We start from the raw sequence: 27911 nt of genomic DNA on the forward strand, positions 1-27911 counted from the left end.
CCAGACCCCCTCTCCCACCCATGGCACCACCGCACCCGCCTCTCCCCCACCCATGGTGGCTCCTCCACCTGCAACACCCTCGCACCCAACCCTCCCCCACCCACCGCTCCCGCCCCTCTCCCACCTGCTGCACCCCCACAACTGCCCCTCCCCCACCTGTGGCACCCCCGGACCCCCTCCCCATCCGCGTCTCCCCCTCACTCACCACTCCCCCAACCACATCACCTACTAGGTGATTCATCAGGCCCTGCGTACACTGTTCACGTTGTAGCAAGGGGCTATGACCCCTTAACCATCGCACGCCCTTTTTACGTGCAATATTTAACCACTTACACAATTATGATTGGAGGTAATACTCCATATACTACAAATATTGCACGCCACAAGGGCGTGCAAGGGTTAAGGGGGCGTAGCCCCTTACGGCAGTGTGAAGAGCACCCGTAGGGTGCAATGAATCACCTGGTAAATGTATACTTAACAAGAGATCTAAACCGGGTTATCCACATTTTCACAGAGTAGAAATCCTTTCCTTTCCTAGGAGAGCTACACAGACAGGTCTGTCACAATACTGATTTGCTCTTCTCCTTTTCTTGCTTAATGTTACCCTGTGTGACTTTAGGAGATCACTTTTTCTCTTACTACACTGACTGTGAACTTTGGACTGTGCTGCACAAAATTCAACTTACTAAATATCTTCAGGCATAGAGGTGAGTTCTACAACACGTATCTAAAAGAAAAGCTAACAGCCATTCTAGACATTAGGGCTAGGGCTGTAAAGTATTCCAGTTTTCTGAGCATAGGCCCAGATTAAATAAGCCTTGGAGAGTGATAAATTGCACGGTGATAAAGTACCAGCCAATCAGCCCCTACCTGTCATGTTACAGGCTGTGTTTGAAAAATTACAGTTAGGAGCTGATTGGCTAGTACTTTATCACCGGGCAATTTATCACTCTCCAGGGCTGGATAAATCTAAGGGAGACATTTACTAAGCCGTGATAAGAACGAAAAAGTGAGCCAGTGGAGAATTGGCCCCATCACCAATCAGCAGCTCTGTATCATTTTATAGTATGCAAATTATAGATGTTACTTCAGCGCTGTTTGGTTGCCATGGGCAACTTCTCCACTGGCTCACTTCTCTGCTTATCACTGCCTAGTAAATGTCCCCCTAAGTATCATATTTCCTCCTGGTTTGCCTTATAAATTCTGTTTTACAGGAACTAGACCCTTGATACACATGAATTAAACTGTAGCCTTCTGTATAAAGTCATTTTCTATCAACTTGTCTCTCTCCTAAACTAGCAGAAATGTGTGGTTTCCATGTGTTTGCACTGTGGTGCACCAGTGCTGTAACTAGGTGTGTGCCGAGGGTGCCTTGCCCACAGCGCAAATGTGTGCAAAGCGCACCATCTGGCAGCACACCTACCCTACAGCTGCCCCGTGTCCAGCTGCCGCCGGGAGTCCCGCTGTGAGTGCAGGAGAATGGGACTCCTGCTGGCTGTCTGCTGCTGGCGGGGTGTGGAGTGCTGTCAGAGGTTACTCCTGGACCCGCTCTCATGCTGCTTGTAGCGTCGCTGCAGCATGTGTCCCGGTCCCCAGGAGAGGCTCTGTGCCTGGATGCTGCCTACCACCTCCAGGTGACTGACAGAACACACACACACTTACTCACTCCAGAGCAGACACACACACAAAAAAAAGGGGGATTCTGCCTGCCTAATGTGTAAAAATGGGGGACTCTGCTGCTGTAGTGTTTAAAAAAGGGGGACTCTGCTGCTGTAGTGTGTAAAAAAGGGGGACTCTGCCTGCCTAATGTGTAAAAAAAGGGGGATTCTGCCTGCCTAATGTGTAAAAAAGGGGAACTCTGCTGCTGTTTAGTGTAAAAAGGGGGACTCTGCTGCCGTAATGTGTAAACAGTGGACTCTGCTGCCATAATGTGTAAAAAGGGGGACTCTGTTGTCGTAATGTGTAAAAGGGGACTATTCCTGCTGTACTGTGTAAAAGGGAGCTCTGCCTAATGTAATGTGTAAAAGGGAGCTCTGACCATGCCCCTTCCCCATGAAGCAACATCCCTATATTTTTGGCACGCGCATTGACCCTGTTTTGTATATGGGGGGGGGGGAGGGGGCGCGCCGATGCTGTTTCTTGCACACAGCACTAAAATGTCTAGTTACGGCACTGTAGTGCACCCTGTAGTTTGGGAACACTCCCTCCCTCCAAAGCTGCAATGTTCTTAAGGGGGAGAGGGCACTCAGCTGCGTTCCCGCTAAACCAACTCTAATAACCCAAAATCATACTCAGAAGCAATATATGGGATTGAATCATTGGCCACAGTTTTATTTTCATTACCTTATTTCCAGTTGTAGGGTAAGGACAGAGAAACGGTGGGCAAGGCAGAAACCTGTCAATGACCATTCATTGATCAACCAACCTGGGGCGTGCCACCTCCTACCTGTAGGCCCTCAGCTATGCCCCCTCCTCTGGAGCCAGCCCCCGCAGATCACGCTCGCCTGATGCCCAGCCGACTGGCCTGCCATCGACAGCTAGAGCCTGGCATGCGGCCGCTCAAGGATGGTGAATCTGCCCACCTCAGCTGGCTTACACCACTCCCTATGCCTTGCGCACTGCTACTTCCCACCAAACTAGGTTCTCAGGCACGCCTGAGGGCTGAAGCCCCCACCCTGCAACCTACTGAAACAATACCTGGCCCTCAAGCACCTCCCGTGCCGGGTCCCCCGCTGACCAAGGTACCACCTACCTTGCCAGCCGGCACCTTTCACCTCTTATCTATCAGTAATCAAGAAGCTGCCAGCCCTTCTGGCATGCAGCCTAGCGCTTCCCACTAATTGGCACTGCCGCGCTCTCTCCTGCAGACTTGTACGGTTCTCTTGTTATAAAAGGCCAGGGGCAGTCCCGCTTCACTACCCGAATGGGGGGGCACTTTGACTGCCCCGGCCCTAAACCTGCCAGTTCAGGTATTTGCTTTGCACTGAACAAGTCGCTGCTGCGCAGGCGCCGTGCCGCTAGCCCCCTCTTTGCTTGCTGGCACATGGCTCCCATGTTCCTCTGTCTGGATTGGACATGCATGCTGGCTAACCTGTGGGTCCTTATGCCCCTGGCCCGCCTGTTGGGGGCCACCGTCATGCTGCTTTTTTTCCTGGCCAGCCCCTTGGCCAGACAGACTGCTTTGGCCACTGCTGGGCACTCCCTGATTCCCGCATCTCTGCCAGCCGCTGTGCTTCACCTGCCACAAAACTGCCGAGCCTGACTGGGTGACCTGGCTGTTTCTGGATGTGCCTTGCGCCGCTCCTGACCAAGAAACCATTGTGATAATCTCATGTTGCCACAGCTTATCTCAATACCCGCGCCCGGGCCTAACTACATTTCCGTTAACTTCTGCTAACAAAACCAGCAGCACGCTAAGTGCAAACATCAATGGTTATGAACCCTCGGGAACCAGCTGTCTCTCTGCACCTCCACTGCCGGCAGCCCGTGGCCTAACGCTTTAAGGCAGTTAGTTAGCAAACCTTCCTAACCTCCTATCATATGCCAACATCGATGCCTTGAACCCTCAGTTTTACTGCTCCCCCTACTTTCCTTGCTAAATTCAGCAGCTTGCGGGCCAGAGCATCAACAGACATTGATTGCCAAACACTTCTAACCTCCTCGCTCTCATGAAAACTGTGACGGTTTGCACCGTCGGAATTTGCCGTCCCTCTGTACCTCTTTTGCTAAACCGCCAGCTCGCGGTCCTATGCATCAAGACAAATAGATATATACTTTATGACCCCTCATTACTGACTGTAAACCTGGATGGTCGTGAACCCTCGACATTCACTGTTCTTCCATCCCTCATCCGCAAAAACTGGTTATGAACCATCGAAAATGGAGGCTCCACGGCCCTACCTCTGCTAGCTACCGGCCGCTGGACCAGCGACCTGACATAAAATGATAGAAAACTTTTTTGCCTTCTGCCATCGCAAGACAAAAACATCGATGGTTGCCCACATCGATGGTTGGGGTCAGGGGTATGCGCTGTCTCCCGTGTTTTACCTGCTCACCTGCCGACAGTGATCACTCTGCCCCAAGTATGCAAAGACTGTCTTGGGCCCTCAGTTTCTCTGGCGCGATATGCACGTTGAATACCTCCAGCATGACCTGTAGTTCGCGCAGCAATTGGCCGTGCTGCAGCTTGTGGCCCTGCCCCCAGAAAAGCGTCTAGTGGTGTGCTATGGCCCTTGACCCTGCGCGCAACTGCCGGCACCACTGCAGGGAAGAGCTGAATGCTCTGAAGACAGTGCCTGAAAATTGCGCAGCCCATCGGCAAACATTTTCCCCTGAAAAATTACCCACCACCGCTTTGGCCCATGAGACTGAAGCTCTCCGGATGCAGGGGAAGCAGCCTAAAAGCTGACTCTCTGCCCAGCTTTGCCCTTAGGGCTCCCAATATCAGGATCCATAACAAGATCGGATCCTGAAATATGATATATACTGGCATGTAGTATCATGTTATTCCCTATATTGTAAATGTAATTTCTTAAACTGCATGCCAGGCTGTAATTCACATAGGGGACAGTTGTAATTCCCCTTGGCTGGATTGTAAAAAGACAGGAGGTTTATTTTTCACCACAGGGGGGACCTGTAATGTGGGACAGCTCAAAAGGCCTGATACCTGGCTTCCAGACTCTGCCTGTTCCCAGGGGTTATAAAACGAACCACACCCCACACGGGATCCGGTCTGAAGATCGACAGTGTCTAGGTCGACAATGTTTAGGTCGACCACTATAGGTCGACAGTCACTAGGTCGACATGGATGGAAGGTCGACAGGGTTTCTAGGTCGACATGTGCTAGGTCGACAGGTCTAAAGGTCGACATGAGTTTTTCAAATTTTTTAATTTTTTTTTGGATTTTTTCATACTTAACGATCCACGTGGACTACGATTGGAACGGTAAAGTGTGCCGAGCGAAGCGGTAGCGGAGCGAAGGCACCATACCCGAAGCATGGCGAGCGAAGCGAGCCATGCGAGTGGACGCGGTGCACTAATTTGGGATCCCGGTCACTTTACGAAGAAAACGACAAAAAAATAAATAAATCCTCATGTCGACCTTTAGACCTGTCGACCTAGCACATGTCGACCTAGAAACCCTGTCGACCTTCCATCCATGTCGACCTAGTGACTGTCGACCTATAGTGGTCGACCTAAACATTGTCGACCTAGATACTGTCGATAAAACGAACCACACCCTATCACACACCTCACAAGAGAAGTACCTGATAAGGCTGCTTCCTGAATGACAGCCATAAAATTAAACTCTGAGCTTCAAACAAAATGCTTTTGAGTGTGTATAACTGGACAAGCAGGCTCAACACAGTGTCTTCAATTACTCCTGCTTTTGAAAAAGGTGTTAAAACCCCCCCACCTGGATGGGGGGTGTCTTTTGAGTGGCTAACAGGGCATAAGACAGTCCTGCATGCCCTTCCTTGTGCTCGGACCGTCCTAATGGCCACATCAACTGACTGGTACTGCCCCGAGCATAGTTCCTTACCTAACGCATTGGTCACCAACGCCCCTTCAGGGTAGGACAGATGTTAGATGCGCCTGACCTCCTGCCCCAAAGGCGAAATTACCCATCCTGGCAATGGCTGCGAATGGCTCCGCCGTCCTGCCTAACGCTAGCTCCTTAGGGATTTTCTCGCATACCACCCCCGACTGCTTCCTTATGGACCTTATGTCCCTGGAGCTACTGGTGGGCATGACCTCTCTGGTTATAGGTACCCTAAAACCATCCTTGAAGCCCCCTCACAGCAAATTGGCTTCCTTAAACTTGGGATACCTGGGCCGGCCTGCCAGGACCCTGCCCACATCCACAGGACTATTCACTTTTCCTAGTGCCTGCTGATGCGGGCCCCTTTTGTGGGTGACTACCCCTCTCTCTGTTGCACTCCTTGACGGCATGGTTCACGCCACAGAACGTGCATGCGTGCCTGTACTTGCACTGGGTGCGGATGCACGCATAACTAGTCCCTAGTACCGAAGTCAATGGGCTTCATGCCCGCAGCCTTTGCCCCGACAACCTCATCATATTTTCACCACACCTTACCTCTGTGTTCCTTGTACACGGAATATATGGAATTGGTGTGTTTTAACATGCACATGGCTGCCTCCGGGTGAAAAACAATGTCACTCAGAGGAAAACCGGGCAGACACAGGCGTAACATACAAACTCCACACAGATATAGCTCCGGTCAGGAATTGAACTCACAAGTCCAGTGCTGAGAGGAAGCAATGGTACACATTATGCTGCTCAGCCAATGGTCACTTGTTTTATAGCTGTATGACTGCGTTTCTCCCTTTTGTTTGGCCTTCTCCTTTTCCCTCAAACCTGCCTCCCTTAATGAGCGTATATCTTTTGAAACCCCTTTTTCTATCCCCTTTCTGGTTAGTACAGGCAAATGTCCTGCTACTGACACGAAAATGCATCCTACAGGGTGCCCGCTTGCACAAAGGCTGCACATCATCCTTATTTTGCTCCGCAGGGCACTGCTCTAGGGGGTAATTCCAAGTTGATCGCAGCAGGAAATTTTTTAGCAGTTGGGTAAAACCATGGTGGTCATTCCGAGTTGTTCGCTCAGTAATTTTCTTCGCATCGCAACGATTTTCCGCTAATTGCGCATGCGCAATGTTCGCACTGCGACTGCGCCAAGTAAATTTGCTAAGAAGTTTGGTATTTTACTCACGGCATTACGAGGTTTTTTCTTCGTTCTGGTGATCGTAATGTGATTGACAGGAAGTGGGTGTTTCTGGGCGGAAACTGGCCGTTTTATGGGAGTGTGTGAAAAAACGCTACAGTTTCTGGTAAAAACGCGGGAGTGGCTGAAGAAACGGGGGAGTGTCTGGGCGAACGCTGGGTGTGTTTGTGACGTCAAAACAGGAACGAAACTGACTGAACTGATCGCAGTGGCAGAGTAAGTCCCGAGCTACTCAGAAACTGCTAAGAAATTTCTATTCGCAATTTTGAGAATCTTTCGTTCGCAATTTTGATAAGCTAAGGTACACTCCCAGAGGGCGGCGGCTTAGCGTGTGCAATGCTGCTAAAAGCAGCTAGCGAGCGAACAACTCGGAATGAGGGCCTAAGCCCAGCTGCACCTTGTAGCTATTACAAGGCTCCCCCGCAAATTTAACCACAGCATTGCTACCGTTCTGTACATTCCGCACATTTCCTGGCGTAACAATGACATTACGCGGATTGCTGTTATTGACAATGTTCTCACTGTTCCTGTGTGTCGTCTCCTCCTCAACTGCGCCGCCCCCAGCGATGATTCTTTCAGTTGATGCAGTCCTGGCGCCAAGCAAAGTGCACAGCAGTGTCCCTACCATCTGGACATGCTTTACACAGTCCGTGAGAAGCGTTGGAGCATCGCCGACCCTAGCGTATCATGATTTGCGATGCTTCCCTGCGGTGTTCCGTTCTGCATGACGAAAGCTGCCGACATGTGCTGATGCTCCCGTTGCGCTGTGCTGTTAGTCCAACACATCTGTGGACTACGATGCTGCCCGCTTCCTCCACCATACCCAGACCGCTGCTCCCGTTCCTGATGCTGGTAGCGCTGCTTCTGCCTCACAGTGGCGTGTTGTAGCGTGGATCGTTATTTACGCTGCTCTCCTGTGGTGTCCTGTTCAGTGTGACGAAAGCTGGCGACACATGCTGATGCTCCAGTTGCTCTGTGCTGGTGGTCCAACACCTCTGTGGATTACGATGCTGCCCGCTGCCTCCCCAATACTCAGACCGCTGCTCCTGATTCTGGTACCGCTGTTCCTGCCTCTCTGCATGCCTGAAACAGCTGCATCCTCGACACACCCGGCGTTGCCTGCTGTAAGCTCTTGTTGGTGAAAAGTGACTTCCGCTGCTTGCCGCTGGCGATGCTCTTCCATGGGACTGTGACCAATGCCGTCTGCTCTGAGAGAAGGGCCTGCATGGTTACGCTGTTCCCAATGTACCTGGCTCCTCTATCCCGGCTTCTGGACCATTTGACTCTGTGGCCACAGGCATGCCTTCGCTTATGGCCGTTAAATCGACCCCACCGTGCTGCACTGTGCTGTTACCTGGGTGAATACTGACGCCCCCTGCCTCTAGCCTTTTAACCCCCTCCTGATTTGACCTCCCATCTCCAGCCTAACTGGCTGCCCCTATTTCCCAAGTGTGAAAGGGAGGCCGGGCATACCTGCCCCCCCCCCCCATCCCTACCTTCATGCTGTTGGCCCGCGGGCCGCCCGCTGCCCCTTCCCGTATCCCGCTTCGGGTGCCATTTTGGCAGCCTGCGCTCCTTTTGTCTCAGTGTTGACAAGTGGGTGCAGTTCTAATATAAACAGTACAGTGTCTGTTCACAGTTGACACAAGTCTCTTTTTAAGTTTATATTGTCTGGACATGAACCGTTACAGACAGTACTACCTGGGGTGAATTATACCAAACTACGGAGGTTATGGCCCTGCAACTCTAGTATTCTGTTAGGTAGGGGGAGAGTTTTAAATGGTGTGAGCATTTAATAGTTTGAGTGGTAATAGGTTTCAATAGCTGCTTTATTATTTTTATTATTAGTAGTATTTATTTATTTATTTATATGGTGCCAAAAGGGATCTGCAGCGCCCAAGTACAGAGTACATAAACGAATAATCAAAACAGGAAAACAGTGTTTTACAGTTGAAGACAATATAGGACAAGTACAGGGTAAATAAACATAGCTACATCAGCAGATGAATCTGAAATAAGTATCAGGGTGGCAGAAAACCAAGGGATGTGGTCCAGCTTTGATAGGTTGACCTGACCGACCTTTCAGTTTCTAGGGTGACATACTGTAGTTCTTTTTGAAGATGTAGTAATAGGATGCTGAATGGTTTATATATTTGTTGAAGTTAAATTTGAAACTTGTGAATCAAAAATAAAAACAAGCATGTAACAAAAGTTATTATTACACCGTGTAATGTTTATCTCTCAATTACAGTATGTTAGAAACTGTAATAATGTTGATAATGTATATTGTACATTTGATGAATAGAATGAACACTCCTCAAATAGTCTATAATTTGTGAGTAGTTTGGAGTAAAAATGGTAAATGTCTAGTAACAAGAAATGTAGTCAGATATATTTATAAAATGCTAAGTTAATAACTATAACACCTTCAGAGGTAGATGAGGAATTTCAAGTGGTCCTGCAAAATATTCTGACAGTGGCCTCACATAAATCAGTTGTAGGCTGGGCAAACACAAAGTAGGCAGGGCTAAAACCATCATCAATAGCCTCACTGGTGGTAGGAGTGGCTTATGCAACATGTAAATATAGGTGAAGTCACAGCAAAGAGTGACAAACCTGTCACAAATCAGCAGATGAAACACTGCGCTGGTAGGCAAACATCACGGGTTATGGGACTCAGGGTCGACAGTGTCTAGGTCGACACACATTAGGTCGACACCTATTGTTCGATAGTGACTAGATCGACACAGGAAATGGGTAGACAGGACCATTAGGTCGGCATGGAAAAAGGTTGACATGAGTTTTTAATGTTTTTTTGGTGTTGTATTTTCTGTAAAGTGACGGGGTACCCCAATTAGTGCACCGTGTCCCCTCGCATGGCTCGCTTCACTCGCAATGCTTCGGGCAAGGTGCCTCGCTCTGCTACCACTGCGCTCGGCACAGGTTACCGTTCCCACTTGTTGTCCACGTGGATCGTAAAGTATGAAAAAGTAAAAAAAAAAAAATGTGAGAAAATCATGTCAACCTTTTTCCATGTCGACCTTGTTCATGTCAACCTAATGGTCGCGTTGGTCTATTTCCTGTGTCGACCAATATGTGTTGACCTAATGTGTGTCGACCTAGAGTCCGGATACCAACATCACACTAGTGGTTGATGTATATGCATCGGTTATGTGAGTGCTGTAGCTCAATCATTCAGCCGGAAGTTCCCAAGGACATCACTGCAGTACTAGTAGTTGAGTCTAGGACAGTGGTCAGGGAACAGGGGTAAATTACTCCAAATGGGGTAAAAATTAAATTCCTGGGGGTAATGGACAGTAGTGCTGCAGAGACACTGCCCCGTCCAGCACCGGCCAGCTCGCGATATGACATGCTGACATGGGTTCACTACGATATGCCGGCGGTCGGGCTCCCGGCGACCAGCATAACGGCGCCGGGAGCCCGACCGCTGGCTTACCGACAGTGTGGCGAGCGCAAATGAGCCCCTTGCGGGCTCGCTGCGCTCGCCATGCTACAGGCACGGTGGCACGCAACGCGCGCCACACTATTTTATTCTCCCTCCAGGGGGGTCGTGGACCCCCACGAGGGAGAATAAGTGTCGGTATGCCGGCTGTCGGGATCCCGGCGCCGGTATACTGTGCACCGGGATCCAGTCAGTCGGCATACAGAAGACCACCCGCTGACATCACACCGCGCTCCCTCCTGCCCGCCCTGCGCTGTGCTCCTGGCCCTCCTGTGCTGTGTTCCTGGCCGCGATGTGATGTGTTGACATCACACCGCGCTTCCTCATGCCCGCCCTTCCTGCTCTGTCCTGTCCTCCCGCCCACGGCCCGCCAACCCACACACAGAACTTGAAGTGTTCGGTGGCTGACCGCTGATGGAGTTCTGCAGGATCAGACAGTGGCCCACATAACAGAAATTCCCACTGACATTACTGAGGTGAGGATGTGACCATCTGTCTCCTAAAAGTCATGTCCCATCCCCCCTCATCCATCTTTCTTACATTCATTCTGGTGTTTTGGGGAGAAAGTGTTAATTAACCCATTCATTGCCAAAATATAATTGGCCACAAAATAAATAAATGTATGTATATATATATATATATATATATAGTATCTCAGAAATGCCATATAGACAGTGATAACCAGTATATATGCACAATAATATATGATTTCCTTCCTTTTAAATCAAGGGGGTAATGTCGGCGTATCTAAATATATTTTGGGGTAAAAGGTAAAAAAGTTCCCTGACCCATGGTCTGGGAGGTCCTTGTCGTCACATAAAGATTGGCCTATTTAAGAAAGATCATAAAAACACATACTATTACATAGAACTGGGAATACTTGTGATCACCAGCATCAACAATTCAACACATGCCTTCTTGTCTAAACAAAAATACTTTCATGATTGCACCATGCAAAATGTATTGCCAGCAAGACAAAGCAGGTATTATACCAGTCTGCAGAAGCAAAATTCCCCAAAGGCATTTGAGGCATATTTCTAGGGGTACCCCAAAGGCATGTGAGGCACATTTCTAGGGGTACCCCAAAGGCATGTGAGGCACATGCCTAGGGCACTTGTTTGGGTGCGGCACTTGGAGGCTTGTGTTGGTACTTTGAGCCCAAAAAGTACCAGTAACCTGCAAAATATTTCCACTGTACTGTACCATATGCCGACAGAGTCACCTTTTTACACAGTACACACAGTGCCAGATACACATTACTCCACAGTGCCAGATACACAGTGCCAGATACATATTACCCCACAGTGCCAGATACACATTGCCCCACAGTGCTAGATACATATTACCCCACAGTGCCAGATACACATTGTCCCACAGTGCCAGATATATATTGCCCCACACAGTGAAATACACATTGCCCCACACAGTGAGATACACATTGCCCCACACAGTGACAGATACACATTGCCCCAAGATACACATTACCACCCCACCAACCCACCCCCCCTTGCTCACCCGCCCACCGTTGCCTCTGCTATGTGAGGGGAGGAGGGTGCAGCGCTGCGTCTCTCCTGCCCCTCAATGCTGCTCCATGAAGTCCGGTCTCTGGCGGCGGGTATCGTGGTGCCATTTTATGAGCCAATCAGAGCTCGTGGACTGGCAGCCAATCAGGAGCCAGTCCATGAGTTATGATTGGCAAACAAACCAAACCAAACTGAGACCAGACACAGCACATTGAGGGGAAGGAGAGGCGCTGCGCTCTCCTCCCCTCACATAGCAGCGGGATGGGGGATGGCCCGGGGGCATGAAGAGCAATAGCGGGGGCGAGTGGGCATGATGCCCTGGTCACCGGTGGCGCCCCCCTCGGCAGGGCCTGCCTAGGTGCCCAGGGCACGTGCCTTGCTCGACCCCCTTAGTTACACCTCTGGTCCTCCAGTACTTCAATGTTCACATACCTGTAGATGCCTCTTAACACGTTCTTGTGCTGTGTCTGCAGCATGACAGACACATTTGTTGTGCTTCAAGAGCTCTCACTGAAAAAATATAGCTATGCTCAGATCGAGAAGGAACTGCTGGCCTTGGTCTTGTAAGAAGTTTTATGCTTGTTGAAACTGACCATCAACCCCTTATATCCATTCTATGCAAGACTGTGCACACTGGCTCAGTGAGGTACACAGTGTGCTCTCATAGAGATGCCAATTCTCACCCTCCAGCTCAGTTGGACAATGTTCCCCCGCTGGCCACTGATTCCACTCCTGGGCCTGCTCCATACAGCAGTGGCGTCCTGCCCCAGCCCAGTTTGTGCATATGAAATGAGTGTTATGAGCCACGGCTGTGGCTCATTCCTGTTTTGCATTTTGGTTATGTATTTTATGTTATACTTCTGTTCATGTTCCCCGTGGGTGTCATGGGGTGTTCGGAGCCCACCCTTAAAGAGAGGGTACTGTTATGAACCACAGGTAGTGGTTCATTCCTATTTTATGTTTATAGTTGTCTTGCAGGCCAGGTTTTCCCGTTGCTCTGGTTTAAGAATACTCTTGTTTGCTGCCGGTGGTGAGTCTGTGTAATTGCAGCTTGTTCCCATGTGTTCAGCCTCACCTGTCTGTTGATTGCACCTCTCAGTTGTGCAGCAGGGCAGCTGCATGACATAATTAATTACGACTCTCTGTTATATTCTGGCTCAGTGCAATTCACAGACGCTGGTGATAATGTTAGGTTCCTGTTGCTCAGAACAAGGGAGATGTTGCTTAGTGAGTCCTGAGCACCAGAACGTGACGCTGAAATAAGGTGTGGTGTGGAAATAGCCCCTAGCACCCTACCTCCATTGTTTCACCCGTGTGGTCAGTTCACGCCTGAGTGACTATGGTTTCTTGGGCCCACGGCAGCCGCGTTTGAAGGGCGGATTAGGTCTGCCCAACTCCGATGCCCCCAGGTCTTAGATTGAGACAAGGCGTGAACCGAGACAGGATGATAACAAGGGGACCTCTAACTAAAGCAAACAGAAGGCTAGGGGCTACTAACAACCCTAAAACTAAACATATGTGCGGCACGCCGCCAAAGGAAAAGAACAACCAAGGAAATGCTGTCCACTCGCCGACACAATACTGTTGTGTACCGGCGGTGACAACATAAGCAGAACCCTCTGCAAAACACCAGTAACAAATTATAACCAAAGAATACTGCGGCCTAGGCTGATGGACGCTGCAAAGCCGCTACTCACGGAACCGGTACAAATACTGGCAAATGGACTGGAACCCCCAATGTAGCCGACACAGACTCTCAGAACCGGAGGACAGGCAGAATCCCAAACGACAGACCGGTGGACACCAAGAAGCCAGACACTCGCCCAGGCACAGACAAAGCCACAGGACTCCTGAACAGGAACGCTTCACGGCAGGACACAGGATCAGACACTGGAATCGACACTCAAAGCAGCTAGGCAGATACTGCTAGACAGGAGCTCAGGAACTGGCAGAGACTAGCTCAGAACTCAAGAATTCTGGAACTCAGGAAATATCACCAGCGTCTGTGAATTGCACTGAGCCAGAATATAACAGAGAGTCTTAATTAATTATGTCGTGCAGCTGCCCTGCTGCACAACTGAGAGGTGCAATCAACAGACAGGTGAGGCTGAACACATGGGAACAAGCTGCAATTACACAGACTCACCACCGGCAGCAAACAAGAGTATTCTTAAACCAGAGCAATGGGAAAACCTGGCCTGCAAGACAACTATAAACATAAAATAGGAATGAACCACTACCTGTGGTTCATAACAGTACCCTCTCTTTAAGGGTGGGCTCCGAACATCCCATGACACCCACGGGGAACATGAACAGAAGTATAACATAAAATACATAACCAAAATGCAAAACAGGAATGAGCCACAGCCGTGACTCATAACAATGAGCAGTGTGATGTCATAACGCTTCACCGCTCATTACATATGCATGATCATCAAGCGGCACTACACGGGAGTGGAGGGGGAGTGACGTGTCAGCAGCAGCAGCGTAGCACTGACTGTCACTGTCTGTCAATAACAAACTTATACCCCTTTCACACAGCCCAAAATTTCCCGGGTTAAAACACATGAACGCGCATCAACCCGGGAAATTTCTCAGCGTGAAAGGGTACAGGGACAAAAACCCGGGATTTCTGTCCCCGCATTTCAACCCTGCAATCGACCAGGGTTGGTCCCGGGTTCTTCCCTGGAACCTGGACAGTGTGAATGGTGCAGGGACATGTCCCACCTTCCCGGGTTGCCTCTGCTGATGCTGATTGGCTATTCAGGGCACTTCCTGGACTTGTGTTTTTTCTGAGACGCCCATTCTCAGAAAATGCAGGACCATCCTGGGTTCAGTATGAAAGGTGCAGATGTCTCGGCTCCAAATGCTGGTATAAACGGGCCCAACCCGGGAATGTCCCTGCATGAGCCCGTGGCAGAATTCCCGGGTTTTGTCCCTGCATTTCTGGTGTGAAAGGGGTATTAGAGAAGTCAGTGAAAATCGCGGTACACGGCCGGAGCGCTCTCTATGTGTGGCGCCTTCCTCGGCCACGTACTGTGAGTATGTGTAGGGCCGGCCCTGTCAGAACCAGCCGTGGGTGCTCATCATTTTCCGTGTGTGCTCATGCCTGGGAGCACCCACAGAATTGGTGCCTATGGCACTGGCTCCCCTGCACACACCCTGCAACCCTGGATTTGAACGCCCCCCCACCCCCCCACCGTGGAGGATGTGGGACCACTTTGCGGCCCCGCAATTAATATGGTTTTTAATATTGTTTCTTTTTAGGAAGCATGGACACCCTCCTTTTAGGCTATGCCCCCCACGCCAGTACCAGGGCCCAACATGGCTCTCTATGGTCCTGTCCAGTGGTACTACCTAGGTGTGGTATAAAAATGAGATAAGGACCTCCATATTGCTGAAGCCCTGTCTTGTGTCACCTCCTGGTGTCCCTGATGCTGATGAGATCATTGATGTAATGGAATTTGATATACAATTATCCTCTAGGTGTATGGAAGAGCTCCGTAATGTTTGTCTCAGTTTATTCTCAATGGCTTCTTTCTTGTCCAATTAGTCATCAGAATACGCAAAAGAATGTGTAAGAATTGCTATGTGGGACTTCCGCTTACATCTGCATGGAGTGAGCTGCCTCCCCATTCTGCTACTATACCCGCCCATCCTCCACAGCTTCACAAGACTGCTGGCAGTCTCTATGAGGGTCCTTCTTACCACTGCTGTATGCAGCAAACCCGCTACCGGTAGATGGAGAGATACCTGTCAGCTCCATCTGCTCCCAATCCACAACAGCCGCAGCAACAACATCGCTGCGCAGGGATAAACATGGCGCCAACATGCAGGGTGTCTCTTCTGCTTCTAAAAATGCAGTAGCAGCCTCTGAAGTTACTGAACTCCCACAGGTGCACCAAGCTCCAGATGCCCCCATATCATTCACAGATATTATGGGTGCCATTAAATCCACTATAGGTCCATTGTTAAATCAGGCATTAGCTGATATAACCACTCAATTACACAATCTCTCACAGTGTATCACTAGCAATGAGCAATGTACTGGAGGAATTTGTCATGGCATGGCTGACTTACAATGCTATGTCTCTAAGCTAAGGAAAGAATTTTCAACTCTGCAATAAATTAGACGATTTCAAGAACTGATTGCGCAGAAACAGCATCCGTTTGGTTGGTCTGCCTGAAACTATTAGGGCCTCTCTTTAGCGCAATTTGTACATAATACTCTTCCCAAATTACTAGGGATTGAGGAGCAATGTTGGGATCTGGTGATCGAACGAGTGAACAGGATTGGTCGCACTCGCAAACCTTCTGACACTCGCCCTTAAATTACTATTTTCAGGTGTTTGAATTATCTGCTTAAGGTAGCTTTCTGGATTGCTTCTAGGAAGCGAAAGAATATCTCTTGGGGAGGTAAACATTTTTTTTTCCTGTCCCAGAATTTTTCTGTGGAACTAATCAGAGCAAGGAAAGCCTTTTCTCCTATTTGCTACCAACTTGTTCATTAAAAGAAGAAATTCATTTTCATTTACCCAGTGAGACTACGTATGAAGACTCATATGTGGACTTTACAAACCCATCTGATGCTAGGGCATACCTACAAGAAGTTCCTCTTGCTGAGAACCTGGATCATGATACCTCTCACCCACTTACTCAACCGCCTTGAACTGTTGACATACATTGTCTTACTGGCTGAATGTAATTAATCAACCAACACAAGTACCTACTATTTCTACTATTACAGTTTAATGTATGTTTGTATACTGTTGCCAGGTCCCATCCATTAACTAGTCTGTATTTGGAACACACACACAGTAGTCTAAAGATTTCTCAGTCTCTATTTTGATGGGTTGAAGATACTCTCCTATTGTGCCTTTTTATGTCTGTAAATGCTTCTTCCAGAAGCATGTCATTTCAGATTTGTAGTCAGCTCATACTGTATGTGCTGATCTAGTGCTACTTCTATCTTTGTATATTGATACATGTCTAATTCAGCCATAAGTAGTTGGAATGTAGAAGGGATAAATTCCCCAGCTAAACAAAGGAAAATTCTTATGCATTTGCTGCTCCCCCCTGCATCGTTATTGGACAGCAGGAAACTACTGTGTGACAACCAATACTGGGCCATCACATGACTTGCAGGAATACAGTGTCTTTAGGATGTCATTCTTGGGCTCCAATATTACATTCTGCTCAGTGGGGAAATAATATACTGTTATATTATTCTGTACATACTAAAATACACAATACAATATAGAGAAATATATATACTGTATTAATGAAAAAAACTCATGTTACAGGAAAGAATCTGAATTCTTCATCATGTGGCTCGCTGTGCTGGTGGTGTTGGTCCTCATCCTCCTGTACAGATGGTACAGACAGAGTCAGATACTGGAGAATCTCACAGATAAATATGTCTTCATCACCGGATGTGACACTGGATTTGGGAACCTGTTGGCGAAGCAGCTGGACAGACGTGGAATGAGGGTTCTGGCTGCTTGTTTGTCTGATAAAGGAGCTGAGAACCTGAAGAAGGAGACCTCCAGCAGGCTGCAGACTGTAATACTGGATGTTACTGACAGCAAAAGTGTGAGCTCTGCTGCCAAGTGGGTATCAAGTGCTGTTGGAAATACAGGTGATTCATTTTTTTTTATTATTTTCCAAGCATAATTATCATGAAGTTTTAATGAAGAGTAGAAAGTGAAAATGTGTGAGGTAACAATTATCCACTGTTTCAGTGTCTCTGTTTTACTGTAAATAATGTACTGTAATACTCTCTAATCTGAAACTGTTTTAGGAAATTACAAAAATCTAATAATCTGTTGAAAATCTGTACTGGGATGCAACTGGAGGCAATGGCGTATCTATAATGGGTGCAGTGTGTGCGGTGCACACGGGCCCCTGGGTCCAGAGGGGGCCTCACACCCTACACCCATTTCTTCTATACTGACCTTTCCGGTGTCCATCGGTGACTGTGTGTGGGCCCCTTCCTCTCCTGTAGCTGTCACCGCCGCTGCTAGCGCACTGAGCGATAGGGACTCTGGCACAGTGCCAGAGTCTACAGCGCATGCGCAGGACTCTGGAAAAATGGCGCTGCTGACATTTTTCAGTGTCCTCGGCATGCGCTGTAGACTCTGGCACTGTGCCAGAGTCTCAGTGCTGGGAGCGCTGACAGCAGCGGTGATGGCTACAGGAGAGGAGGGGGCCCACACACAGAGTCTGCACACGGGTCCCCTCCTCTCTAGAAACACCTGACTGGAGGGCTGTAATATATTGTGGGGAGGGGTGAAAAGGAACAAGGGAATGCACAGTGCTTTATTTTGTACTGCACATATTGGGCCTGATTCAAGGGTGGATGATTTTGTACTCTCTTCGGCCCACTTCCCAGACAGACACCTCTCAAGAACTCCCAATGCTTTGTCATTTCTAATACCTGCAGTTCCGTACACAACAGCACATTTGAGCATACACTCAGGGTAATGTATAAGCCGTAGGACTTTTCATGTTAATTTGCACATTAACAAATAATTGCTCAACTGCACAAACACCGACATTGCATGTAGTTAGCAGCTAGCTCAGAATCAGTCCTAAAAACAGGTCACAATGGACATGTAATGATGTCACATATATAAAAGTTTCCATCATAGTTACATATCATAGGCATCTGAAGATGCACAATGTTTGAGTGGTACTGTAAAATAAAAAACAACCAGGGCACTAGCAGGCTACTGGCAAAGTCGACCCGTTGCTTTATTTTCTCAGGTTTGGTAATTTAAGGCATCACTACAAAGGCATATATATATTCATCTAAGTTACTGTGATTTATAGGTAATTCTATTTTCCAACTCTGACTGTATGTACCTGCAGGGCTCTGGGGCTTGGTGAATAATGCTGGGTTTGGATTGGCCTTTGGTCCTAATGAGTGGCAAACAATTGAAGATTTTTCCAAAGTTCTGAACGTGAATTTGCTCGGTGTGATCAACGTGACGCTGCACCTGCTGCATCTTGTCCGAAAGGCCCGAGGACGCATTGTTAATGTATCCAGTGCTGGGGGAAGACTGTCTGTTCTGGGAGGAGGCTATTGCATATCTAAGTTTGGTGTGGAGGCCTTCTCAGACAGCCTAAGGTGAGATACTGTACTATAGTCTAAGATCTGAAGGCTACTGGTATGTATAGCCACATGTAATTGTAGTTTGCAGGGTAGAATGTACAAATGCATATCAGTAAACAAGCGCCTACTGTACTGTATGTCTCCAGTAAAAACTATGACTCTGTGCATGCATGCGAAGACATCTTCATGACAGATTGCCAGTATATCATTTCCAATGAAGAAGTCTTTACAAGAGATAAAATGAATTGGGTATCATTTTGGGATCACTGAAGATATTGTGCCTGATGCAGTGTTATTCTCAATTGTGCGCCAAATCACAGTTACAAACTGCATTCACTAAAAAGAAACAATTATAACCATATGCAGAGCAGCCAAAAAAAATACTGCAATCACAAGCCGTGCACTAGTGCTGGTGACCATGTTATTTTCTTTATTATCAAGGAGTTTTGCACATGACCACTGGCAAATAATACATATTTCTCAAATGTAAATGTTTATTTTAATTAGTCTACATCTATTCACAATTGTGCAAACATGCACTCCACTTATGCTAGGAAGTCCACCTCCCCCCATATTCAGGCACAAGCAGGTATTGTTGGAAGAGCAGCAGTCTGTGCTGTCTCCTATGCTGCATACACTCCTGACACTAGGGCCCAGAGTCTTCAGGAAGGTGCTACCTCCAAATATGCAGACTGCAGCCATTTTACTATAGGGATGGCCATCGGTGGGTTATCCATCGATGGTACCATCGGTGGAAAACCTTGATGGTGGGCAACCATCTGTAAGAAAACCATCAATGGTTTTGCCCAATGATGGTACCCATTACTTTAGTATTAAGGTGGACGCGGGCCAATCAGAGCCTGAGGGCGTGGCTTCACAGTGTATGGGGGCGGAGCTATGCTCCATGTCCCTGACACCCTAGAGAAAAACAAAAAAATATTTGATAGCTCTTTACCATCAATGGCGGGAAAACATCTGGTTCCTTTAGAATGTAAGGTCTCAAGAGTAGAGCCCTTCTCCCTCATGTGCTTATCCTTTTTCTTTAATAATCTTCAAATGCACCAAATTCAGCAGTCTTCTGCCACCTGACACTTATTCCAGTGTCATCTACTGATGTAGCTATGTTCATTTTCCCTGTACTTGTCTTAAATTGTCATCAACTGTAAGTTGATGTTTTCCTGTTTTGATTTTTTTTTTTAATGTACTCTGTAATTGGGTACTGCGGAACCCTTGTGGCGCCATATAATAATAATAATAATAATAATAATAATAATAATAAATGGTAAAAGTAGTTACCGTCGGTCATAGACCATTGATGAGTTTGAATCATCGATGGTCGATGGCCATCCCTATTTTACTATGTAAGAGTGTCACAGTACTGCACACACATGCTGTTAACCATTGCATTACTACTGTGTTCCTGCATAACCCTTAACCTGCTGTTTAACTAGTTAAGGATGCTGGGGTCTAATTATGAAGCAGTGAAAAGTGTGGAGAAGTGAGCCAGTGGAGAAGTTTTCCATGGCAACCAATCAGCATTGTAGTAACATTTTTAATTTGCATACTATTCAATTGTACGGAACAGCTGATTGGTTGCCATGGGCAACTTCTCCACAGGCTCACTTCTCCACTCTTTTCACTGGTTCATGAATAGACCCCTCTGTGTGGCCTAACAGTAACTTTCACATCCACTGTGCACCTATTGTGACTAGGGCTGTCTTAACAGCATTTAAGGCCCTGCGCAAAGCAGTGCACTGGGGCCCTATCCACCCATTCACGAGAATAAATACACAAAAACATAACTTACCCCTTCTGCGGCCCTGCACAATCTCTCCACATGCTTCTATATAGTGAATGACTGTCAGTACTCTGATTGTTAGAAGGCTCCAATCAAAAAAAAATAAATAAATTGTGTAGTACGTCCCAGATGGATGGTGTGTGTAAGTATAGATATTGCTGGCTACGTCCTCCACCTGCCTTTTATATACTATAAAATGGTGTACCGTACTCACACAGTACTACCATATATTCCATCCATCACGGTTTCTTTTATGATGGTTCCTAGTCGTCAGTCTATTGTATGGACACCCACTGGTAAGAATAAGAGTAAACAAGCTTACCCAACTTACAATATCAGGATTAAAACACTTGCATAAAGGTTTCTTTCAGATGTCCTTCCCGAGCTCATTCCTTTTTTCTTATCCCAGTGGTCATAGCGGATTATGCATATATGGAAATTAGAGATGAGCGGGTTCGGTTCCTCGAGATCCGAACCCCCCCCGAACTTCACCCATTTTACACGGTTCCGAGGCAGCCTCGGATCTTCCCGCCTTGATCGGTTAACCCGAACGCGCCCGAACGTCATCATCCCGCTGTCGTATTTTCGCGAGATTCGTATTGCATATAAAGAGCCGCGCGTCGCTGCCATTTTCACTCGTGCATTGGAGATGATAGCGAGAGGACGTGGTTGCGTTCTCTCAGCTTCTGTGTTCAGTGTGCTGCAAATATCTGTGCTCAGTGTGCTGCAAATATCTACGTTCTCTGCCTGAAAACGCTCCATATCTGTGCTGCATTGTAGTTGTGCACAGTATATAGTAGGAGGACAGTGAAGAATTTTGCTGACCACCAGTATATATATATATATATATATATATATAATTTGCAAAAAACGAGGCGGCACTCAGGAGTCTATGGTGAACAGGTGAACTCTGTCAAATGGAACTTTATCGACGTTTCGGGGTGCAAGCCCCCGTCTTCAGGACACACAGTGAAAAGAACAAGTGAAAGACATACATTTAAATACACTTACCAGGCGCGCCTCCAGCCGTCCTCTCCTCGCCGCTGCCCGGCTTCCGGACTCAGCGCTTCCGGTCAGGTGACCCAACCCCGTGACGCGAGCTACCAGTGCCGTCATGCAGGGGGCGGGGGAGGTCGTTGTCATGGTGCGTGGCTACCAAAACATAATACTAAAAATGACTAGCGTGCAATCAATAAGACAGTACAGGCAGTCTAGTGCCCGGCTGACACATACATATACAAAGTGAAATAGATAAACATTAAAAATGCATAATATCTTGTGACAAGGATGTCTTAAAAAAACACATAAGACAATATATTAATTAACTAAAACATAGCGGTTTACACTACCCCTGTGTACCTGGACCTGATTAAATAATAGCCCTTACCTGGGCACACCATCTATACATAGAGCATTCTTTTTTAATTCTATTCATTGAGCATTCATTTATTAAAAAAGTATAGAATCAAGCCCAAACGCACGGGCATTCTGGATGCTCCATTAATCCTTTAAGCTGACATAAAGTCTACCTCATGTTTTCTGCACAGGGGACTAAGCAAAACTGCTCATCCCTAAGGACTCATTGAGACCTCTAAGACTCAAAGTGTCCAACTTCATTATCCACCTGGTTTCTAGCTGTAAGAGACGCTTGGATCTGTCACCCCCCCTAATAGAGAAAGGCACCTGATCTACAATGCGATATCTTAACAATGCCAGCGAATGTTTAGCTGCGGCAAAATGCTGTGCTACTGGCTGTTCGCTGGTACCTGAAGACGGGGGCTTGCACCCCGAAACGTCGATAAAGTTCCATTTGACAGAGTTCACCTGTTCACCATAGACTCCTGAGTGCCGCCTCGTTTTTTTGCAAATTACATACACCCAGACTGCCCAGTCTGGGAGGGAAGGCACCGGAGCAGGAGCTTTGCTCGGATAGCCCACGGGGGAGTGCCAGACAATTTGCCCAGTATATATATATATATATAGCAGTACGGTACAGTAGTCCATTGCTCTACCTCTGTGTCGTCAAGTATACTATCCATATCTGTGCTGCATTGTAGTTGTGCGCAGTATATAGTAGGAGGACAGTGCAGAATTTTGCTGACCACCAGTATATATATATATATATATATATATATATATATTTATCTCTGCATCATGTGCTGTTTGGGGACTATTTTTTTAAGTGCCATCCTATCTGACACTGCAGTGCTACTCCTAGATCAGCCAGGTGTTTGTGTCGGCCACTTGGGTCGCTTAGCTTAGCCATCCATTGACCTTGGTGCACCTCTTTTTTTCTTTGCATCATGTGCTGTTTGGGGACTATTTTTTTTAAGTGCCATCCTGTCTGACACTGCAGTGCCACTCCTAGATGGGCCAGGTGTTTGTGTCAGCCACTTGGGTCGCTTAGCTTAGCCATCCAGCGACCTTGGTGCACCTCTTTTTTTCTTTGCATCATGTGCTGTTTGGGGACTATTTTTTGAAGTGCCATTTTGTCTGACACTGCAGTGCCACTCCTAGATGGGCCAGGTGTTTGTGTCGGCCACTTGGGTCGCTTAGCTTAGCCATCCAGCGACCTTGGTGCACCTCTTTTGTTCTTTGCATCATGTGCTGTTTGGGGACTATTTTTTTAAGTGCCATCCTGTCTGACACTGCAGTGCTACTCCTAGATGGGCCAGGTGTTTGTCGGCCACTTGGGTCGCTTAGCTTAGCCATCCAGCGACCTTGGTGCACCTCTTTTTTTCTTTGCATCATGTGCTGTTTGGGGACTATTTTTTTTAAGTGCCATCCTGTCTGACACTGCAGTGCCACTCCTAGATGGGCCAGGTGTTTGTGTCGGCCACTTGGGTCGCTTAGCTTAGCCATCCAGCGACCTTGGTGCACCTCTTTTTTTCTTTGCATCATGTGCTGTTTGGGGACTATTTTTTTAAGTGCCATCCTGTCTGACACTGCAGTGCCACTCCTAGATGGGCCAGGTGTTTGTGTCGGCCACTTGGGTCGCTTAGCTTAGCCATCCAGTGACCTTGGTGCACCTCTTTTGTTCTTTACATCATGTGCTGTTTGGGGACTATTTTTCTAAGTGCCATCCTGTCTGACACTGCAGTGCCACTCCTAGATGGGCCAGGTGTTTGTGTCGGCCACTTGGGTCGCTTAGCTTAGCCATCCAGCGACCTTGGTGCACCTCTTTTGTTCTTTGCATCATGTGCTGTTTGGGGACTATTTTTTAAGTGCCATCCTGTCTGACACTGCAGTGCCACTCCTAGATCAGCCAGGTGTTTGTGTCGGCCACTTGGGTCGCTTAGCTTAGCCATCCAGCGACCTTGGTGCACCTCTTTTGTTCTTTGCATCATGTGCTGTTTGGGGACTATTTTTTAAGTGCCATCCTGTCTGACACTGCAGTGCCACTCCTAGATCAGCCAGGTGTTTGTGTCGGCCACTTGGGTCGCTTAGCTTAGCCATCCAGCGACCTTGGTGCACCTCTTTTTTTCTTTGCATCATGTGCTGTTTGGGGACTATTTTTTGAAGTGCCATTTTGTCTGACACTGCAGTGCCACTCCTAGATGGGCCAGGTGTTTGTGTCGGCCACTTGGGTCGCTTAGCTTAGCCATCCAGCGACCTTGGTGCACCTCTTTTTTTCTTTGCATCATGTGCTGTTTGGGGACTATTTTTTTAAGTGCCATTTTGTCTGACACTGCAGTGCCACTCCTAGATGGGCCAGGTGTTTGTGTCAGCCACTTGTGTCGCTTAGCTTAGCCATCCAGCGACCTCGGTGCAAATTTTAGGACTAAAAATAGTAGTGTGAGGTGTTCAGAATAGACTGGAAATGAGTGGAAATTATGGTTATTGAGGTTAATAATACTATGGGATCAAAATTATCCCCAAATTCTATGATTTAAGCTGTTTTTGAGGGATTTTTGTAAAAAAACACCCGAATCCAAAACACACCCGAATCCGTCAAAAAAATATTCAGGGAGGTTTTGCCAAAACGCGTCCGAATCCAAAAACAAAACACAAAACCCGAAAAATTTCCGGTGCACATCTCTAATGTAAATATAGAATGGTTTTATCAGGTAGAAATCGTAAAAAAATCCATAAAATTTAACCAAAAGAGATAAAATACATCAATGCTGGTACAGTTTATCCTTTGGATCAAAAGGGCATACATAGAGAAAATGAATGGTACATGACCTGTAAATGGATATGATCTGGACTAATATCCCTCAGGATGATACACATCCAGTTCCAATAGTACATAACTCCAGCAAAGTCCACAGCTACTCCAATAATGTGTTTCAACTAGTTGTTTTGCTAGTGGCCTCTGTGCCTTCCTTAAATACCTGTGGACTCCACTTTCATTCAACTGGGGGAGAGCTGAGTGATTGCTTACTTAAAATCACCATATGTGGGTAAATTCAATTAGTATTGGATCCTCTCCTCTTCACTATTCAATTTGCGAGCATTTCCGACAAGTTTTGCTGGTTTTCGACAACGGTGATATGACTATTTTTAAAGTTGAATCGGCATTGTTGAAAACGGGCCAAAAATCTGTCGGAAATGCCCGCAAATCCGTCAAAAATGTGGATATGTGGCTAAACCACTGATCCACGTGTTTTCCAACAAATCGTGTTCCCAACACACCGGAGGTCAATTATTTAATTAACACTGGTTCAGTATGTTAAATATTCACAATAGCGGGCATACCAATCACAAAATACATATTTATATGGTGTATTTGGCACCTGCATTACCGGAAGTTTCTCTGGTGGAACGCACAAACAACTCTCGGAAGTTGCTGGTGAAATGCAAATCGCTAATAAAGGCTCCAGGGCTCTGTTCCAGGGTCAGTTATTTCATTATTACTGTTTCAGATGGTGCATCAAATATTAACAATAGTGGCCAATAAACAAAATCAGAAAATACATATTCATGGAGTATAAGACATCCGGACCTCCTAAAAACAAACAAGGCTGTGTGTTCCAGTGTGTTCCAATGCATTACAATCATAGGAAATACAAGGAAAATGTCATATTTATAAAAATATTACAAAAAGAAAAAAAAGAATATAAAGCACTTGTAATGTATATAGAGAGATAGTTCAATTACCATAGGACATAAAAACCAGTATGTGAACAGATAGTATACTCATTAAAATTTTACATAAAAATAGAACCTTGAAGCTATACAACTAAATTAAGCTCTTGCAGTTATATAAGCAGATTTATGTCCTATAAAAAACATTTAATTTCGAAGTCCAAGTTAAGTCCACCTGGATGGAGTGTACCTACTGTAGATGGGAAATAGTAAGCATTTCTGTTCTCACCAAGGTCTCCTCTGTGTTATTCTTTTGCCAATTATTGTGTACAGATTAAATTCCACAGAAAGAGATGGGACAGGTCATCTCACAGTTGTATATGTTCTGAAGTGTGCTGACACACTATGGGGACTATTCAATGACTGTCGGATCTTCTACGACGGAGAGGATCTGACAGTTCAGTATTTGATTAGCGGGCAATTCCGACAGGTTTTGCCCATTTTTGACAATGAAGATCTGACTTTTTTTTTTTTTAAGTCAAATCAGCATTGTCGAAAACAGGCCAAAATCCTGCCGGAATTGCCCACTAATTCGACAAAACACATGGATCTGCGGCTAATCCGCCGATACACGTGTTTTTAGACAAGTGACACTTTCTCCGACGGTTGGAAATACGGCACTGTCATTGAATAGGTCGAATGCAAATTCGACCTATTTCTGTCGAAAAGTGCCGGTTTTTCTGAATGAGACCAATTGAATAGACCTCTATATATAATAAGGCCTTTTTTTAATATTGCGCAGATATTCAGACATTCTTTCTTTCAGTCTTCTGCTTGTTCTCCCCATATACTGTTTTTTACATGAGCATTCTAATAAATACACAATATTGTTGCTATGACAGGTAATAAAGTTTTTATATTAAATTCTCTGTTCTTTTGATTGAATCTGTATTTTGTAATTACACTGTCTCTGCTCTTACAATTCTTATACATAGCACAACTGCCACATCTGTGGAAACATTTTTATTTTATGGATCCAGGGATAGTCGGTTTTGAAATAATACTTCTTACTATATGTCTCTTTATATTCCCCACCTTCCTATAAATAAACTGAGGCTTATTTTGTATATTTTCCCCAATAACTGGGTCTTTTAAAAGTAGGGACAAGCGGGTTCGGTTCCAGGAACCGAACCCACTCGAACTTTACGATCTGAGACGGGATCCGAGTCCGGCTCAGAACTTTCTTACTCTGATCCCAAAGTGAGGCTGAACGTCATCTTCCCGCTGTCAGATTTTTGCGGGTTTTGGATTCTATATAAGTCTCGTGCATCGGCGCCATCTTCACTCCGGATGTGGAGATTGCACTGGATGGACATGTCCGTCTCCAGTACTTTATCTGGCGTCTCGTAGGGCAGGTGCTCTGTCTGCTGTATCTGAAAGGGGTGCTTCTGTATCAGAAAGGGCCATAGGCTGACCATATTATCCCTTTAACCTGGGACACTCATGAATTACACAGGTTCTGTGGCTGCTTAAAACCAGGTGAAATGCAGGCTTGTAGTCAGCCAACCACAGAACCTGTGTAATCCATGAGCGTCCCAGGTTAAAGGGATAATATGGTCAGCCTAGAAAGGGGTGCTCTGCACTGCTGTACCTGAAAGGGTTGCTTCTGTCTCTGAAAGGGGTGGTCTCTCTGCTGTATCTGAAAGGAGTGCTCTCTCTGTCTTCTGTATCTGAAAGGAGTGCCCTGTCTGCTGTATCTGAAAGGGGTGCTCTCTCTGCTGCATCTGAAAAAGGGGTGTTCTCTCTGCTGTATCTGAAAGGGGTGCTTTCTCTGTCTGCTGTATCTGAAAAAGGGGTGCTCTCTTTGTCTGTTGTATCTGAAAAAGGGGTGCTCTCTTTCTGCTGTATCTGATAAAGGGGTGCTCTCTCTGCTGTATCTGAAAGGGGTGCTCTGTCTGTCTTCTGTATCTGAAAAAGGGGTGCTCTTTCTGCCTGCTGTATCTGAAAGGGGTGGTCTGTCCATCCATCCAGGGGCTCTGCCCCAGTGTAAAATTAAAATAATAAAAGCTAAACACAAAAAGCCTAAAATTATAATTATAAAAAAAGATATATATTTTTTTGTTTGTGCAATTTTTTTTTTTTGTGCAATTTTTTTTTCATAAGTACCATGACACTGCCAGTCAGACTGCAGTATATTGTTTCCTACTCATACACGTATTGTGCGACACTGTCGGTGCAG

At 46.7% G+C, this 27911-nt stretch overlaps 1 protein-coding gene across 1 annotated transcript in view; it reads left to right on the forward strand.

Annotated features, from left to right (window-relative positions):
- The first annotated feature begins 527 nt into the window (after window positions 1-527).
- The window catches only part of LOC135050685 (short-chain dehydrogenase/reductase family 9C member 7-like), a 65623-nt gene continuing 38239 nt past the window's right edge, over window positions 528-27911 (forward strand). The window contains exons 1-3 of the mRNA XM_063957095.1: window positions 528-707; window positions 17036-17370; window positions 18603-18861. Of these exons, the coding sequence (XP_063813165.1) occupies window positions 17058-17370; window positions 18603-18861 (572 nt within the window). The 5' untranslated portion in view covers window positions 528-707; window positions 17036-17057. The remainder of the gene's footprint in view (window positions 708-17035; window positions 17371-18602; window positions 18862-27911) is intronic.

Source organism: Pseudophryne corroboree, chromosome 2, assembly GCF_028390025.1.
Source record: "Pseudophryne corroboree isolate aPseCor3 chromosome 2, aPseCor3.hap2, whole genome shotgun sequence".
Taxonomy (NCBI): domain Eukaryota; kingdom Metazoa; phylum Chordata; class Amphibia; order Anura; family Myobatrachidae; genus Pseudophryne; species Pseudophryne corroboree.